The sequence below is a fragment of the Balaenoptera borealis genome, assembly GCF_965194805.1.
Source record: "Balaenoptera borealis genome assembly, chromosome: 4".
Lineage (NCBI taxonomy): Eukaryota > Metazoa > Chordata > Mammalia > Artiodactyla > Balaenopteridae > Balaenoptera > Balaenoptera borealis.
Window position 1 is genome coordinate 52,927,350 of NC_138861.1, and position 17,771 is coordinate 52,945,120.

The 17,771-nt window shown below is 41.3% G+C and overlaps 1 protein-coding gene across 2 annotated transcripts in view; it reads right to left on the reverse strand.

The window, feature by feature from the left end:
• Window positions 1-2,055: 2,055 nt before the first annotated feature.
• ENOPH1 (enolase-phosphatase 1) overlaps window positions 2,056-17,771 on the reverse strand; it is a 35,044-nt gene continuing 19,328 nt past the window's right edge. For both annotated transcript variants that reach the window (XM_082389445.1, XM_082389446.1), the window contains exons 2-6: window positions 14,299-14,400; window positions 12,645-12,847; window positions 10,375-10,507; window positions 8,336-8,459; window positions 2,056-3,176 (exon numbers count right to left, since the gene is read on the reverse strand). In XM_082389445.1, the coding sequence (XP_082245571.1) occupies window positions 3,037-3,176; window positions 8,336-8,459; window positions 10,375-10,507; window positions 12,645-12,847; window positions 14,299-14,400 (702 nt within the window). In that variant the 3' untranslated portion in view covers window positions 2,056-3,036. The remainder of the gene's footprint in view (window positions 3,177-8,335; window positions 8,460-10,374; window positions 10,508-12,644; window positions 12,848-14,298; window positions 14,401-17,771) is intronic.

Here is a 17,771-nt window from a genome sequence, read left to right on the forward strand (position 1 = left end):
CCCTGCTACCCCAGAAGTGCTGATAAGATTAGAGACGCCTGAGGCTTCTCTTCTAAGAAACCAACTTGGGTTTTGACACAACATTGGAAATCAGTGCCCCTGAGGGAAAGAGCACAAGTAAGGCAGACCTGGATTAACAAATAGGAATAAAAAGAGCCACAACTTTAAGAGGCCTTTGTCCCCTGCATTCTCTGCGGACAAGGTGCTGAGAAAATTTAGTAACTTTGTCTGTTTCTGGAAATTGCAGAGGTGGGAATTTCTTCCCCTTTCCCTTACTAAGGCTCATGATTTGATCTGGACTCATCTCCTAGCTCACTACCCACTCTCTAGGCACTTTTCCCTTCCTCATGACCAGGCTACTTTATGACTCAAGTTCTTCCTAAGATCCTTTTCCATCACGTTAATTATGAATGCGTTTCCTAAGACCTCAGAAATATTCCACTCACCTTCTTTTTTCCCTTCCTTCACACCCCACTCTGAGAAACTCAATCTGATATTACAACTTTCCCTTAATTTTTTAACCTATTTCCATCTTCAGCTACTCAGTATAAACTACACAGTTTTTCTGGTACCCTTTTTATCATGGATAGTAAATGTCTCTTGCTGTAGACTGAATGTTAGTGTCCCCCCAAGGTGATGTATGGGTGGTGGGGGCCTTTGGGAGGCCTTTGGGGCCATGAATGGGATTCGTGTCCGTATAAAAGAGGCCCAAGAAAGCTGCTTTACCCCTTCTGCCATGTGAGGTTACTGTGAAAAAGACAGCCATGTGTGAGGAAACAGGCTCTCACCAGACACTGAATCTGCCAGCACCTTGATCTTGGACTTCCCGGCCTCCAGGACTGTGAAAAATAAAGTTTTGTTGTTTGTAAGCCACCTGGTGTCTGGAATTCTGCTACAGCAGTCTAGATGGACTAAGATACTCCTCCAGCTCAATTCTCTGTTGGCCAGATACTGAGCATGCTCCTTTTCCTTTAATTCCTTTCTCATCTAGTCCCCGGTGCATAATTTTCTTTCTTTCCTTCCTTAATTTTCCAATTGTTCATTTACTATCATTAAGAGACCCCTTTTCTTTCGCCTTCTCATAAACTTTTTCAGAAACTATATGAAGTTCATCCTTTAATTACCATTTGTGGCTTTCCCATCACTTACAAATTACTCCCATTTCTAAGATTTACTTAAATTCATTCCCCTTTCACTACTCTTCTGTATCTTCATAGTCCTTAGATTTCTTAATTAGCTACTAGAAGATAAAAACTGTCAACATAAAATCTTTTATATTCCCTGTCCTCTCATAGTTGCAAGGCTACTTCCTTTTCCTTATTCAAAGCATCCCCAAAATTATTCCTCCAGGATTCATTAGTTTTTCTTGATTAATTAGGAGAATAATTGCCTCCTTCAAGCATTATCTTATATAACTCAAATATAAGATTCTCAAAAATCTAAGAAATCTACTCATATCTTGAATGTTTACTATCCAAATGAAATAATAACCACTAAGGTTAGCCATATATGTATATATAACTCAAATGATAGTGATTTTCTACTGGCATTCCATTAAAACACACACATGCATATTCACACATATCACAAACACACACAAGGTTAAGGCAAAAAATTAAACTAAAATTCTTATTTGTCCAATCTCTCTTCAGTTTCTCTTCTGCTTATGGCAGTAAGCAAACCTACATAAAACTGAGAGAAGGAACTTCCCTGGTGAAGCGGTGGTTAAGAATCCGCCTGCCAACGCAGGGGACACAGGTTCCATCCCTGGCCCGGGAAGATCCCACATGCCGCAGAGCAACTAAGCCCGTGCGCCACAACTACCGAGCCTGCGCTCTAGAGCCCTCGAGCCACAACTACTGAGCCCGCGAGCCACAACTACTGAAGCCCACGTGCCGCAACGAGAGGCCACCGCAATGTGAAGCCTGCACACCGCAACAAAGAGTAGACCCCGCTTGCCGCAACTAGAGAAAGCCTGCGTGCAGCAAAAGACCCTACGCAGCCAAAAATAAATAAATATAATAAATAAATTTATTTTTAAAAAAAACAACTGAGTAAAGAAGAAAACGTTTTTATTAATTACCACATGAAATTGACATGACATCCTATTAGGCTGAACTAGGATAAATAACGCTGTTATAAAATTTACATTTCTCACATCCATTTCAGAAGAAAATATTAGATATTAGGGCTCTTCTAGGTCTTATGGACAAATTTCAGCAAACCTTTTGTTTTTTAATAGTAAACAGCAATTAACGTATGTTCTCAAACTGTGCTAAGAAGTAGTTAGCAAGGTTAACTCTGAAATCTATGATAACTGTCAGGATTAGGACTGTTTTGTTAAACATTAGGAAGCACATTTCTATTTTAGCTGTTACATTAGTGCATCTTTTTCACTGGTAAGGCAACTGCTTGCTGCGGGTACCACAATGATTAGCAAGTTTCTTAAGTAACAGATATATGATTAATCAAGACTCAGATGAGTTTCCTTTCCCAACTTTGCTCTCTTTCGGAGCAGAAACAGATAGCTTTGTCATTTGTAAATAGGGAGGTTAATTAATAGCTTGAAATTCAGTTGCTGTAATATTCTAACTCACAATTTAAAAGGGGAGTAGATTATTACTAGGAATGTCTTTGAAATACTTCTAGTTTTTAAAATAACCAGGCTTCTGAGTAACTTCTCATACCTACCTTTCTATTTTGGTACATGACTTGATAAACATAACACATTTGACCTGTATAGTAGTAATTTCTTCTATCAACTATATTTCGCCCTCAATAATGGTTATAGAGCTGTGGTTTCAAACAATTTCTACATATAAAGCATCATCTTTAAATAAGTTTCCTTTTCACTGAACTGAGATTCTTTTCCCCACTTACGTGCTTGTGAAAGGTAATTTGAACATACACACACTTACATACCTTATGTATGTGTATATATGCATTTTTTAAGTAAGTTACTTTTACCATTAGAATAAAACTAGACTACAGGGAAAACTCTGTGAAGACAGTTTGGTCTTCCTTGGAACTCCTCCTCTAGGCTGAGGAAGGCAGGTACAGTTCACTGAAGGACGTGATGAGGCTGAAGTAAGTCTTCTCATCATCTGTTAACCCCGCGTTGCCAGGTCTCACCACCACAGCTACGTGCACGTCAGCTTCCTCAGCAGCGCTGGCCTCTGCGAAAATCCAAATATGTGTCAGAAATGGCAGAACATGATGTTTGGGATTTGCTTCAAAATAATCAGAGGGATGTGGGAATGTAAGAAATAAGTCTGGTCCAGATTTGATAACTGTGGAAGCTAAAAGACAAGCACAGGGGGTGGACTTATTATTCTTTTATATTATTTTTAATTTTTCCATAAAAATTTTTTTCAAATGCGTAACTAACTGTACTGACAGACTAGGAGGATAGTGTGTCCTGGACTTCTAAGCTTTATTAAGTACTTATGAATGCACAAAGACAGAGCCGTGTCCACAGCTGTCCTCCATTCCCGCCCATCAGTCCTACAGAGAACTGAGCTGTTTCCCAAAGGACAGGCTGTCAGGAATAATACCAATTAAGTAGATATGGGGCAAATGGAATCCCAGGATCTAACCAGGCTGAAATACCTACTCTCACACCTGGAGCCCAAACATGTCACAACCCTTGGCTAGACTGCCCATCTTTCTTGCCTGGCAAATTCCTACTCTTCAAAATTCAGCTCAAATATTCTATCTTCTAGAGCTACTACCAGCTGTATTAGAGCATCCTATGTGCTCCACTAACACCCTGTATTTAGTCCTATCAAGACAATATGATTTGACACGTTATTACCTGTTGTCTCTCTCCTCACTGGACTAAGAGTGTTTTAAGATCAGTGATTGCATGGAAGTAAAAACAGGACTAGTCAAATGAAACTAAGTAAGCTATGTATTTGAGGGGATATCTCTAATATGTCTTGGGTTATGTAACCCTCCTCATTTTATATCCATCTGAAAGATAATAGCTAATACCTTGTATTAATTTAGCACCTACTATGTGCCAGGTACTATTCTAGGACCAGAGATATGTGAACAAAACAAAGTTCCTGCTTTCCTGGAACTTCCATTCCCATCTAAATCTTCACAACAACCCTGAGGTTGTTAGTATTACTATCTCCATTCTACAGACACAGAAACTGAGAGCTAGCAAGTGGTACAGCTGAAATTTGAAATCGTGTGTCAGACTCTGTGGTCTGTGCTCTAGAACGAGGGTCAGCAAATTATGGCCCGCCGCCTGTTTTTGTAAACATGGTCTTATTGGAACACAGTCACACACACTCACTTATGTACTATCTGTGGCTGCTTTTGCATTACAAGGACCAGAGTTGAATAGTTACTATCTGGTCCTTTACAGCAGTGGTCCCCAACCTTTTTGGCACCAGGGACTGATTTCATGGATGACAATTTTTCCACGGACCGGGGTAGTGGCGGGGGGACGGTTCAGGCGGTAATGGGAGCGATGGGGGGCGGTAGATGACGCTTCGCTCGCTCGCCCACCGCTCGCCTCCTGCTGTGCGGCCCGCCTCCTAACAGGGGGTTGGGGACCCCTGCTTTACCAAACAATTTTGCCAACTCCTGCTCTAGAGCATTGCTGCTCTGAGTGTAGTCCCTGGACCAGCAGTGTGGAAATCACATGGAAGCTTGTTACAAATACAGAATGCCAGGTTCCCCAATGTGCAACTACTGAATTAGGACCTGCAACTTAACAAATGACTCCTCTGCACAGAGAGTAAGTTTTGATCAGAAATTTCAAGGAAGGAAAACTGGCAAGAGAGGAGGAATTGTAGGCAGACATAAAGTACATGTGCAAACAGTAGGAGGATGGACACAGGACACAGGTCTGTGGTCACAGAGATGGGGCATACGTGGGCAGATAGAGCAAAACTGGGGAAGAGTCTGAAACACATTCTTTGCAATTCAGACCTGGTGTAATAAGAAACCCCAGTAGTTTCTCAACCTGTGGAAAACAGCCAGAGCAACGGAATGCATTAATTAAAGGGCAGCAGTACTAAGAAAGAGTAAATGGGGCAGAGCTGTCTCTTCCACCTACCCACCTCCTATGAAAGGACTGTCACCTCCCAGAGCAAAAACAGTGCTCCACAATGCCCTCCTCAGGCAAATTCTGCAGATGCCATTCACTCCAGCAGCAAAGGCACTGCCTTCCACACCCCAAGTTCCCGGCCTGGCTGCCTCAAGCACAGTCCTCTGGACCAGGAACCCAGGATCTCAACCAAGCTGAGTCATCACGATCCATGTGGGACTTACTAGTTAGGGACCATTCCACATTCGGCCTCTTACCAAGATCACCACGGGGCAAGTTTTTGTCCTTAAGCATCTATTTGCTCTTTTCATGTATTATTGAGACACTTATCTAATAATACTTGTTGACTTCAAACCCTGGACCTCTTTTTTCTTTTCCTCTAAAGGGAAAAAGTCTTTCAGTTCTCTCTTTTATATTTGAGTATTATTTGGGATATCAACTTAGTCTTCCACTCTGCCTTGGCAATGGAAGTCTGGACACGTGCTACTAAAACACAGGATCAGAGACAATAGAAAAGAGCAAGGCAGGCAGCCAGGTGCCTGGCCCTGTCCCAGCTACAGGTGAGCCCAGGTCTGGTCCTACTGCCCAAGCAGGAGTGGGGCTGGCAGAAGATGAGGGGCAGGAATAAAACCTCCTTGCAGAGGACTCAAGGGAGAGACAACTTGGAGATTACATCTAGTCTCTAAAGAGAATAGGAATAATTTCTGGGACTGCAACCTAAGGATATGGCTTAAGTGAAAAGAGAAAGACGTGAAATTATAGATGTACTATGATGGCAACTAGAAAAAAAATGTGGCTAAAGACAAGAATACGAAGAAACTGTAAGTGGTCTTCGGGCAGGGGTTACAATTATTAGCGGTAACCAAAAAGCAAAGAATAAGGTGAGGGTCTGAATTGAATGAATCATGCATTCAATCCCAGAATGCTTGGGACAGGCTGACTTTGTGGGGAGCTCCAGCCACAAATCAGGTCTCTAATTCTAAGCCTGCAGACACTCACCGTTCAAAATGCTAGCGGAGTTAAATATAGGGCAAACCATGGATTTTCATCTCCAACAGCCCTGTTTACATGAATGATTAAAGAAAAGCAATTCACAGGTTAAACCAGCTAAACTCACCAGAAAGAGGCCTATTTCCTTTGCATAAGGAGCAAAACAAAGCAAAAGGTCTTCAGATTACCATTCCTCACACCTTTATCTACACAGATAGTAAAGCGACCTCTCCGGCCCACCACTCAAAGCCTCAAAAAGCCATTCAAGGAAGAGGGTAAAATGTAGCTTTGAATCAGTAAATGGTTTATACACAGAAATATGACAGGCAAACATTTACAGTACGCTGACAGTTCAAAGCAGAGGCCAGGTGAAATGGCTTCTGGTACATAGGTGTAGCCTGGCCAGCTGGTTACACAGTGAACCTTGAAGCTGTGTGTCCACGCGTCTGTCTCTCACCTGCAGTGCAGTTAGACACGCAAATGCAAAGCTTTCCAGGATGCAGAAAAATAAGATGACAGTTTGTAGAACCCTTGCACTTTGAGGCTGACCCAAACCAGGACGTGCAGCAGGGGCAGGTCCCCGCTAAATCTACTGAGCTTTCAAAACTCAAAACAACAAACAGCTGTGATTTGCTACCATCTCCCTAGATCAAAATTCCAGTCTAGATTCACCGAGGATTGAAATTTAACAAAGATATTGGCGGTTACTGAATGTCAACTGTACGTCAGGTAAAATTAAGCCTGTCTACCACTCTTTCTCTGGAAAACACATTATGACTTCTTGAAGGCATTAGATGGCCTATGCTGGTTAAGATTTTTTTTTTAAACTGCTTCACAAATTAGTATATATTTGCTTATATGCCTACAGATCGTACCTAACATGATAAACCAAAGCAGCAGACAAAGAATATACTCACACATGCTAGCACAGATAAGATGCCTTTGCCAGCAGCCTGGGTTTGCCTTTGGGCGACATCTCTGAAAAGTCCCAGTGAGCGGGGGTGACTCTAGTTCTGCGACAACGAACAGAAGGGCTGGAGGGAGGAATGTCAACTACAGACTGCCGAAGCTGCTTCCACGGGGGCCCAGGGGTCCCTCGGAGCCACCAGATAGGAGAGCGCCCCTGCCCTCCGCCCCTTTTCCCTAATTCCCTTCTTGAGCCTGGTGAATTAGATGTAGTGTATCAGAGCGGCTGCACAGTACACAAAGCCCTGTTCTATGGGTAAACGAAGGGTAAAACTTACGATCCAAGGCGAGTGGAAGAAACAAAAATAAGTAAAACTATCCTCCAACACAAGTGCAATTACAAATACACCAAAGTAGGACCCGGAGAGATGCACAGACTCTAAGGAAAATGACCACAAGATCAAAGGCTGCAGCCAGCTGGGGGAGTGTGGGAAAGCCTCGCCAGCCAGGGGCAGAGACCACCCACCTCCCCCAGCACCCCCCGACCTCTTCGCCTGCTGCTGCTTGCTTCCTTCTTCACTACCGGTTCCTTCTGTAATTCTCTGGAGGACTCATATTCTCACACAGGTAGATGCTTGAGCGTATGCTTTACGTTTGGTCAAAACTGCTCTCGAAATCACTTAAATTGCCAATAAAGTAGAGTATGTGCTGTTTCATACATTCACCCCTTACAGTGATAATGCACGGGCTAATGCACTGTATATAATATAAAGAGGGCCATGCTGGGTAAAAAAGACGCCGATCTTTAAACGTGAGATCCGTGTGCAGTGAGGCTGAGGTTCACAACACGAGGGGCGCCTGGGGACTGAGCCCATCTGAGGGAAGGGAGAAATGAGGCTCCTCCTCGCCGAGGGGCAGCGCGGATCAGTCAGCAGGACAATGAGGCAATATTGCTCCAACTGCAGACTTCTCTCTCTCTCTCTCTCTCTCACTTTTTTTTGCCGAGGGTGTAGAGCTGATCTCACTGCTGTTAAGTACATTTGATGCAGGTCCACTGTGACTTGACTGTCCTGGACTAGCCACGCCCCTACCCTCATACCCCTGGCTGCATGCTCCTTCCCACCCTTACGGCTGGCTGCCTCTGTTGTTTCCCCATTTCATGTTAAAAGGAGACGAATTCCTCTTTCCAGTGCCACTTCCCCCAAGGATGGGTAGATGGAGAGGAAGGTGGGTTGGCCGGTCCACTCTTTCCTTTTATAAACCTGCTTCATTTTCCAGGGCTACCCACATAAATTTTCTTTACGAAGGCAAACCGTCTGCAGTGCCAGGCTCGGCTCCCACCCTGGAGTGTACAGTGCAAGAAGTCAGATTACTCACCTCGGGTAACGTCCGTCAGAAACAAGATGTTGTTGGTGGAGCACCCAATGCTGCTGGCGATCTTTCGATAACTCTCACTCTCCACTTTGTGTCCAATCTTGGTATCAAAGTGACCGTCCACAAGCTGGACACAGAGAGGGGGAAAGAACGATGCTACAAACACACATGTAACCCAGCCCCTCTGTCTCCCATCCCTGTTCTCTGAACTACTCGACAATCATAGCGACTTCAACCACTCAACAAATATTCCCTGTAAGTCTACTTCATAGAGGACTTTATGGAAGCTACAAAAAGTAAATATAAACCAAGGTTTTATAGAAATAAACATTTGGAAAAAGAAAACTACCAATGCAATGTATATAAGATCATTTTATAATCTTGGTTTTCTTTCATTAGCATTAATTTTATATCCAAAATCTTTTAAAATATATATGCCCTACTCCCTGTCCTTAAAACACTATATTCACTCAAACTACTTATTAGACTGGGTTTCACCCGATGAAAGGTTCTCAACTTTGTCCTTTTGATCCCAGAATGACCAGATTTCTCTAACCTGCCTAATTAGTAAGCTATTACTTTACTTTCAAGAAACCTTCATTTTCTAATTAAAACATTTTAAAATTCTACCCAAGAGCTCGTATATACCCTTGACATCTTAGAAATAACTGGGGTCAAATACATAACTTACTAATTTAACCAACAGTCATTAAAATAAGTTCACATTTAGGATCAGCTATTACGATGTGATCTTTTGAATATTTTCAGAACTTTTCACAAACTAAAAATAAGCCTAACAAAGATAAATTAAGGTAATATTAATATTGTGATTTTTAAAGTTAAGAATTGTTTTGCATATTTTCTTTCTCTCTCAAGTCTGCCTCACACTAAGAAAGTGTAGGATAAAGTTTTATTACTGAACTACTATCCTGTGTCCTGTCTACTATCACCTTATTGTCTATTTCATCAGAGAGAGCGGAAAAGAAGCTTATATCTGTATTCAGAGGAGAATAGTTAACAAGTACTTAAAGGGTTTTACTACTGATTTAATATTTGACTTAGAACTAAGATGAAAAGCAGGAAAGTAAAAATGAGACTATGACAATCTCCAAAGTCAAAGTGTTCTCTGCACATGGTAGAGGGTCAATAAATATTTATTTTAAAAAAATAGTTGGCTGAGTAAACTATTGTGTATCACTAATTTCAGCCTGTATTCAGTTAGTCAGCATTTCTTTTTAAAGTCCTAAATGTAGTCCCTTTTTCCAATGACTACCCTGTCTCCAGGGGACGTAGGGACTGTGGGACAGAAAAGCTAGCAGGACTTTTCTCAGGTACAAGAACTGTTAATAGGAGGCCTTAAGTAATCACCGTGTAATAACATGCCCAGTTCTCTTACAGAAGAATGCTGATTCTGCTAAAATAAAATCTGTCTCTCTCCAAAGTACCAGAAACAAATGAATCCACCATGTACTCTCCTGCATTCAAGAAGTCTGTGTGCCCTTTTGTGAGGGATAGTGGCATGTGCCACTCTTTCACATCTTACCTGATACTTTAAACAACCAAAAGAAGCCATTAGTTTCCTTTCCTTTGGGTTGATGATTTTCTAATACTGACAAGATAGCTGATTTACAAGCTAGCTTAGGTCTTATTTATCTGTGAGAGATATATATATGGTTCTAATACTACTGTCATCAGAATCACTTAGGGTAGATGTTTGAAAACGCAGATTCCCAACCGTAGCCCAGACCTGCCGATATAGATTTGCCAGGAAACGGGGCCCAGGGAATCTACATTTTTAACAAACTCCCCAGGTGATCCTTATGCACAGCAAAGTTTAAGAACCTCTGATGCAAAGATTGGTACCACAGCTACATTTCACCCTTCCACAATGTATTCCCCAGTTTTTCCACTTCTTTTTTACAACCTGCATAGCATATGTAAATGCAATTATCTGAATGCTGCTTAGCTTATAACTGTAGCACTCACATTCACTGTTTTATGCTTTGATGGTGTCAAAAAAACAAAGTAATCGGGTAACCTACCTCAAGAATATCTCCCTCTGTAGAATGCCCAAATAACAGTTTCTGTGCCTCTACACTCCCTGAAGAATAGATATACACCTTCATTCCAGCCTCTCTCCATTTCCTGACTGCTGGAACCACATCTTCAAAGAACCTAGAGAGAAGACCACCAAGTTGAAATGAAGGAACACGTTACCCAGCCAAATGAAAACCAGTCAGATAGCTGCCACAAGTTTCTCTATTTGTGTCCAAATGGTCGCCAGGAAAAGCACCTCCATGAGACTGTGAACTACTGCAGATCTAATGAGCGTGTCCCCAGAGTTCCAGGGTCACAGTAGATTAGAAGCAGTAATTTAGGTCGAGGGGAGAAGAGTTTTTGACAGACAGCCACACTAAGGACAGTAAAAAGTGATTACAGATAAAGAGATAAAATAAGAAAGGGATTTTTTTTTAAAATTGAAGTATAGTTGATTTACAATGTTGTGTTAGTTTCTGGTGTACAGGAAAGTGATTCAGTCATATATATATTTATATATATATATATAAATATATATATATATAAATATATATATATAAATATATATATATAAATATATATATATAAATATATATATATATATATAAATATATATATATATATTCTTTTTCAGATTCTTTTCCATTATAGTTTATCACAAGATATTGAACACAGTTCCCTGAGAAAGGGATTTTTTGAATTCCCAAGAAATTCAAAAAAGCAAACAACAATACTAGTGTACTGTTGTGTGCCTTTGATATAATTCATGATGAGAAAAGGTTCAATTATGTCCAGTGTGCCTTAAGAGAGCATGGAAATGCTTTTAGAAAGATCTACACCCAAACAATTAAAAAAATGTTTGGAGGCTCAAAGCTATTAATCTTTGATTAGCTAGAAAACAGAACTACATTTCTTGAGAACTAAGAAAACCTTAGGTTTTACTATACAGAAAAAAATTATGTAACAAATCAGTTAACAGACATGTACCATTCCACATTAGCTAATCAGCAATGATTCTCGACAGTCTTGTTCACCTGTTCTAGAGTGGACAACATCACAGGAGATGGGTGAAAAGAGAAGTACAAGAAACTTGGGATGTGGAACCAGTCATCTATAAAAGATTAACTGGAAAATGTCAGAGAAGTCTTCTGGATGAAACAGTATTGAACAAATTGAAGAAAAGGGATTAGCTACTAGTTCAAAACCAGCAGTAACTGTGAGTTACTTTGTATGTTACTTTGCACTCAGAGACAGGATTAGTCTATGTTGAATTTGCAGATTGTTATTGCTCCAAAGCAGGGCTGAGAAGTCAAAGATGATTTATTTCAAGTCCTTGGTTTTATAATTAAGGAACTAAGACCAGGAGAAGGATGGGCTAACTCCTGTGAGCACCATCTCCTGACTCCACTACTTTGAGTGTTTTACCAAGTGAACTAACTGATATTTATTTCCACATCACTGGCTTATCCTGAAATTCTAAAGCATCCTTAAAAGGTGGAAGCCCCTTGTAAAGTACATAAAGGAATGGCATCTCGGTTGACAGAAAAACAAAAGAAATACAGGCAGCTAGTAACAGTCTTGGATCTTAGGGTTTACATCAGGCAATGCCCTGAAATCCTTAGTGGCAGCAACTTATTAAGATTTCTTAATATAGCAATATGGGACTCATGAGTCTCCTTCGGCAGGAGTGCTCTTAGGAAGCCCACAATCAAGACTCCGAGGTCTGGAAGCTGCTGTAAGAGCACAGAACAGAGTGGCACTGCTGACACTGAGTAACCCCACGGTGACGGGGTGCATAATTTTATAGCATTCCTACTTCTCTAACAGAGCAGAAAGCAGGTAATCTAACTAACAATCCTGGGAAGCAGCCCAACCGTGCTGTCACTCATACACCAAGGATCAGACATGACTTAGTTCAAGGAAGTCGCCATTTTCTAAGAAGCTGGTTGTTTTGTGTGTGGGGTTTTTGTTTGTTTGTTTTTTAATTGGAGTATAGCTGATTTACATCTAGGAAGCTGTTTTAGACTTGGGTTAAAAGTCTCCAACCATCACACAAAGCCAGACACGGGCCTGGGGGATTTATCTGGATGAAATGCTTTATCCCAGCTTTGAAAAAACAAAACAAAATAAAACACTCCCTTGTTGGAATAAAAAGAATGTTGATCTTATCTACTTTGCAAATCACGCAACTTACACTGGAGAGAGAGGACTAGTGGAAAATGTATTTGCTTTGGTGGCTAGTGAAGTGTTTAGAGTCACTTGAGGAGCTACATACTCTGCTTTCATGCTCCCAGCTTTGAATGCCGCCCTCCACATGTGGCCCTGAAGCTGTTTCAGCGCCGTGGTCTTCCGGTCCAGAGACATCTGCCAGCACACGTTATCCACCACGGCCTGGATCACCCGCGGCAGGTCATCTGCCCCATTCCCGGATGCTGCTGGGATCGGAACAGCCCCATCCAGGTGGGAGTCCTCTTCAGCCTTTAAATCAGAAACAACACAAAATTTGTTTCTTACTCATTTTTAAAAAGATCCTTTAAATGATACCTGAAAACTAGCAGACCAACTTTCTCCAACTACCATTAGCACCGAGCCCTGTTAAAAATTAAAGTATCCTACGCTTTGGGACTGATATGAATGATTCCTAAAAAAAACTGGATTATAATTAATAAATTTACAACCCCCTTCCTGTATCACTAAAGCTGAAACTTAAACCAAGAGGCGTGTTGTGTGTGAGAAAAGAGATAGCACAAAATGATAAAATGTTATAATAAGACCTGGTTTGTTGATTCACTTACTAGGATCAACAAACCAGGACTTCAATTAAATCGGATCATTTTCTCTGTACTATAACTAACTAAGGAAGAAATAAAGAAAATCTCAGTGAAATTAGTTTATGCCTGGAATTCAATGAAAAGAAGCTAGTGAAGCAATGTCTGGGGTTGGTTTACATTCAGTCTCCTGCAATCTCCCACATCCTGCAAAACCCTAATAGCTATTTAGAAGCTGTTTAGCCTGTGACAAGGCGTATGTCCAATCCCTAAAGACTCAATGATTTACACGCTACAATGAGGGAATATGTATGTATGTTTCAACAACAGGCGTTGAGACAACAAAAAAAGGTAAAGAAGGGAGTGTTTCAGACTAACCCTGAGCTATCTAGAAAATTCAACAAACTCAAATGCCCCACGCCTCAAAGGATATGACTCTCTTTCCAATCCTAACTCTTAACATTACAGAATTTACACAAAGCTTTCCTTCCACATTGTCCAATGTAGAAAATTAACTCAAAAAGAGCCGGAGAGTTAGCTCTGCACAGCACGTAAGACCTTTGCCAATGAAGCAATTTGAATAAGAAAAACAACAGATCGGGAGTTCCACAGCACACAGTGTGGAAGGAGAAAGACTGAAAGCCGGGGAGGGATCAAAGCAGAACAAAGTACACGTAACGAAGGCGAAGGCGGGTATGAAGGCTGGGCTGAATGTGAGCTGGGGAGAGAGGTGTGTGAGGGCCCAGGGACTCTGTGAAGGGGCAGCAATGGCTCACGCCATGAGGAGGAGAGAGTGGAGAATGAGGAAATGAGGTGTTATCACTTGGAGACATTAATGAAAAATGTGATGAGATGGCACAAGACCCTCTTGCATTATACCCACAAATGACTTAGTTTTATAAATACATGATATTTTATGCAACTGAAATAGCTCCAGAAAGAGGCAATTGTAGAGACAACAAACTGCCATTTATGTCATTATTTCTGGCCTTTTAATTATGTACTGTGAACTCCTAAGCAGGCAAGTCACTACAACATCCGTGCCCTGTGAATCCAGAGCGCTTATTTTAAAATATGCTCAGAAAACATTCTAAGTCTTTAGGCATCCTCAGTTCTAACACCCTTGGGAATGTAGAAGCAATGGAATAGAAATATCCCAACCTGTTTCCTCAAAAGATTGACATCTTGCTGGCACTCCTCTTCTTCCCAATGTGTCTGCAGATACTCTTTAACATTTTCTTTGATGTAAGGAAATAAAATGTCCTGGATAAAAGCGCAAAAGAAAAAAACAAGAATTAGCTTTAGTGGTTTGCATGAGATCAAGTTCTTCAACAATCTCACCTTAGCTAATTCTAGCAAATAAGACAACGAAAATTTCATTGAAAATATGAAAATTGGTGCTCTGGATATAGGAGTTGGACGGAGACTGAGAAACAAACGAACTAGATCAAGAGTCAGCACCTACAGCCCGTGGGCTAAATCCAATCTTCTCCCATTTTTGTAAATGAAGTTTTATTGGAATGTGTCCACACTCATTTGTTTACAGGGTGTCTATGGCCACTTTGGGGCCACAATGCAGAGCTGAGTACTTGTAACCAAGACCATATAGCCCTCAAAGTCTCAACATTTAGTATTCAGTCCTTTACAGAAAAAGTTTGCTGACTCAAACCAGATGGCTAGACTATACATCCTTGAGGGTTGGGATCAAGTACACCCTGCTCATAGCTACATCCCCACTGCACACCACAGTACTTGCGACATGCACGTAACTCAAATATCTGCTGACAGAATGATGTCCACGTATGACAAATGTTTTTGTTGTTGTTGTTGTTTTTTAAATTAATTAATTAATTTCTTTATTTTTGGCTGTGTTGGGTCTTTGCTACTGCGTGTGGGCTTTCTCTAGTTGCGGTGACCGGGGGCTACTCTTCGTTGCGGTGCGCGGGCTTCTCATTGTGGTGGCTTGTCTTGCTGCGGAGCACGGGCTCTAGGCGCGCGGGCTTCAGTAGTTGTGGCATGCGGGCTCAGTAGTCGTGGCTCACAGGATCTAGAGCACAGGCTCAGTAGTTGTGGCACGTGGGTTTTGTTGCTCGGCGGCATGTGGGATCTTCCTGGACCAGGGCTCGAACCCATGTCCCCTGCATTGGCAAGCGGATTCTTAACCACTGAGCCACCAGGGAAGTCCACAAATGTTTTAAAAAAACACCTGATCACCATGATTCTTTCTTGAAAATCAGAATACCTACAGAATTACCCTATGTATTCTGATGTGCAAAACAATTCAGAAATAAATAACCTGTCAGTAATCCATGCATTGGGAACATGATTTTTCTTAGGTCAAAATTTTTACACTTACTTGCAATTGTAGTGTATGTATCTTTTCAAATCCAATTTGACACATTCAGGAAAATATTAGTGTCTACTATATACTAAGATATGCTAATGCGGCATGGAGAAGGGGATTGAAAAGATAAACAAGTCACAATCCCTTTTCTCAAAAAGCTTCTGAAGAATCTAGTGGGGGAGGATGGGGGATGGAAGGTAAACAAAGAATTGTAACGTGGTGCAAGGGGTGAGACAGAGTATAAGCAGAATGGTGCACAGATCCAGGGCCTAACGGCCCTGCAACAGTCTTAGCAATAATCAGTCTGAAAAAACAGAAAATAAATATATGCTATGAATATAGACACCAGGTATACAATTCAGAGAAGGACTTACATTTTAAGGGAAAGTCTATAATCAAGTGGAATCCAAGAAGTCTGTTTATTTAAATTGATTCACTCATTTATTTATTCAAATATGCACCAAATGCCCAGTACAGGGCAGGCCCTTGTGGCAAGGGCTGAGGATGTAATTGTGAGCAAAACCCATACGTGATCCCTAATCTCAAGGAGCCAAGTAGCAGAAACAGACATTAAAGTTAAGGTGGTACTTCAATAAATGGTACAGACAAGAGGTACATAGTACTACTAGGGCTTAAAATAGGAAAGTTTGACCTAGTGAGGGAGGTCAGGGAAGGCTTTGCTGGAGAAGTGACAACAGAACTGAGATCTAAAGCAATGATTCTGAAAGTGAGATTCAGGATCCCCGAGGTCCTGAGACCCTTTTAGAGGGCTCCACGAGGTCAAACTATTTTCAAAAAAATACTAAGATGTTATTTGCCTTTTTCACTTTCATTCTTTCAGGAGTGTACGTTAGTTTTCCAAAGGCTACACAGGTGTGATATCACAACAGACCCAATGCAGATATGAGAATCCAGCCATCTTCCTATGTAAAACATTGTCTAAAACAGTCTTCTAACCATGTTTTCCAAAACAAACAAAATATTCTTCATAAAAATATATTATTTATTAATGTTAACAAAGTAATAGGGTTTATTGTTTAAAATGAATAAATATTTTTAAATTTCTCAGTTTTAATTGCTAATGTGGTAAATGTTGATCAATATAACCCACATAGGGCTTCCCTGGTGGCGCAGTGGTTAAGAACCTGCCTGCCAATGCAGGAGACACGGGTTTGAGCCCTGATCCAGGAAGCTCCCACATGCCGCGGAGCAACTAAGCCCGTGCATCACGACTACTGAGTCTGTGCTCTACAGCCCGCGAGCCACAACTACTGAGCCCGTGTGCCACAACTACTGAAGCCCTCATGCTTAGAGCCCAAGCTCCGCAACAAGAGAAGCCACCGCAATGAGAAGCCCGCGTACCACAACGAAGAGTAGCCCCCACTCGCCGCAACTAGAGAAAGCCCGTGCGCAGCAACGAAGACCCAACGCTGCCAAAAATAAATAAATAAATTTATTTAAAAAAAAAAAAAAATATATATATATATATAATCCACATAAACAAAAGTTCTTTGGGTCCTCAGAAATTTTTAAGCGTGTAAAGGAATCCTGAGAATAAGAAGTCTGAGAACCACCAAAGGTGGAAAGGACTAACCTGGAGAAGACTAGCAGAGAGAATGTTCCACACAGAGAGAACAGTGTGGGTAGGGAAAGACTCCCGTAGTGTGCAAAAGGCCCTGGAGACAAGCAATCCTCCTCCCTGCAGAGAGGGCTCACCAAATGTAAAAATAAGAATGGGCTCCAATTCACGAAGCGCCAGCATGTGCTACCGCAGGGTCATTTGTGCCAAACGGCACACCTGGCTTCTTCTGATTAGTACTAACCAGTAGCAGCCCACCACCCAGCTTTGCGCTGAAAACCACTGATCTGTGTCTTCTCCCTCTCTTCCCTTTCCACTTCCTCCTTATTACAAGCTTCTGCATCATAAGATTTTCTTAACTACTACTACCAGAGAGTGAACAAGGGCAAAGAGAGAAGAAAGAAGCTGGCAGAGGGGAGGGGGTGGGGGGGATGGGCCAAATAGGTGAAGGGGGTTAAGAGGTACAAACTTCCAGTTATAAAATAAATAAGTCATAGGGATGCAATGTACAGCATAGGGAATATAGTCAATAATACTGTAATAACTTTGTCCGGTCACAGATGGAAACTAGACTTATCCTGGTGATCATTTTGTAGTGTATAAAAATATCAAATCACTATGTTGTATACCTGAAACTAATTGAATATTTTAAGTCAGCGATTCTTCAATTAAAAAAAAAAAAAAAAAAGAGGAAGCTGACAGAAAACTTTT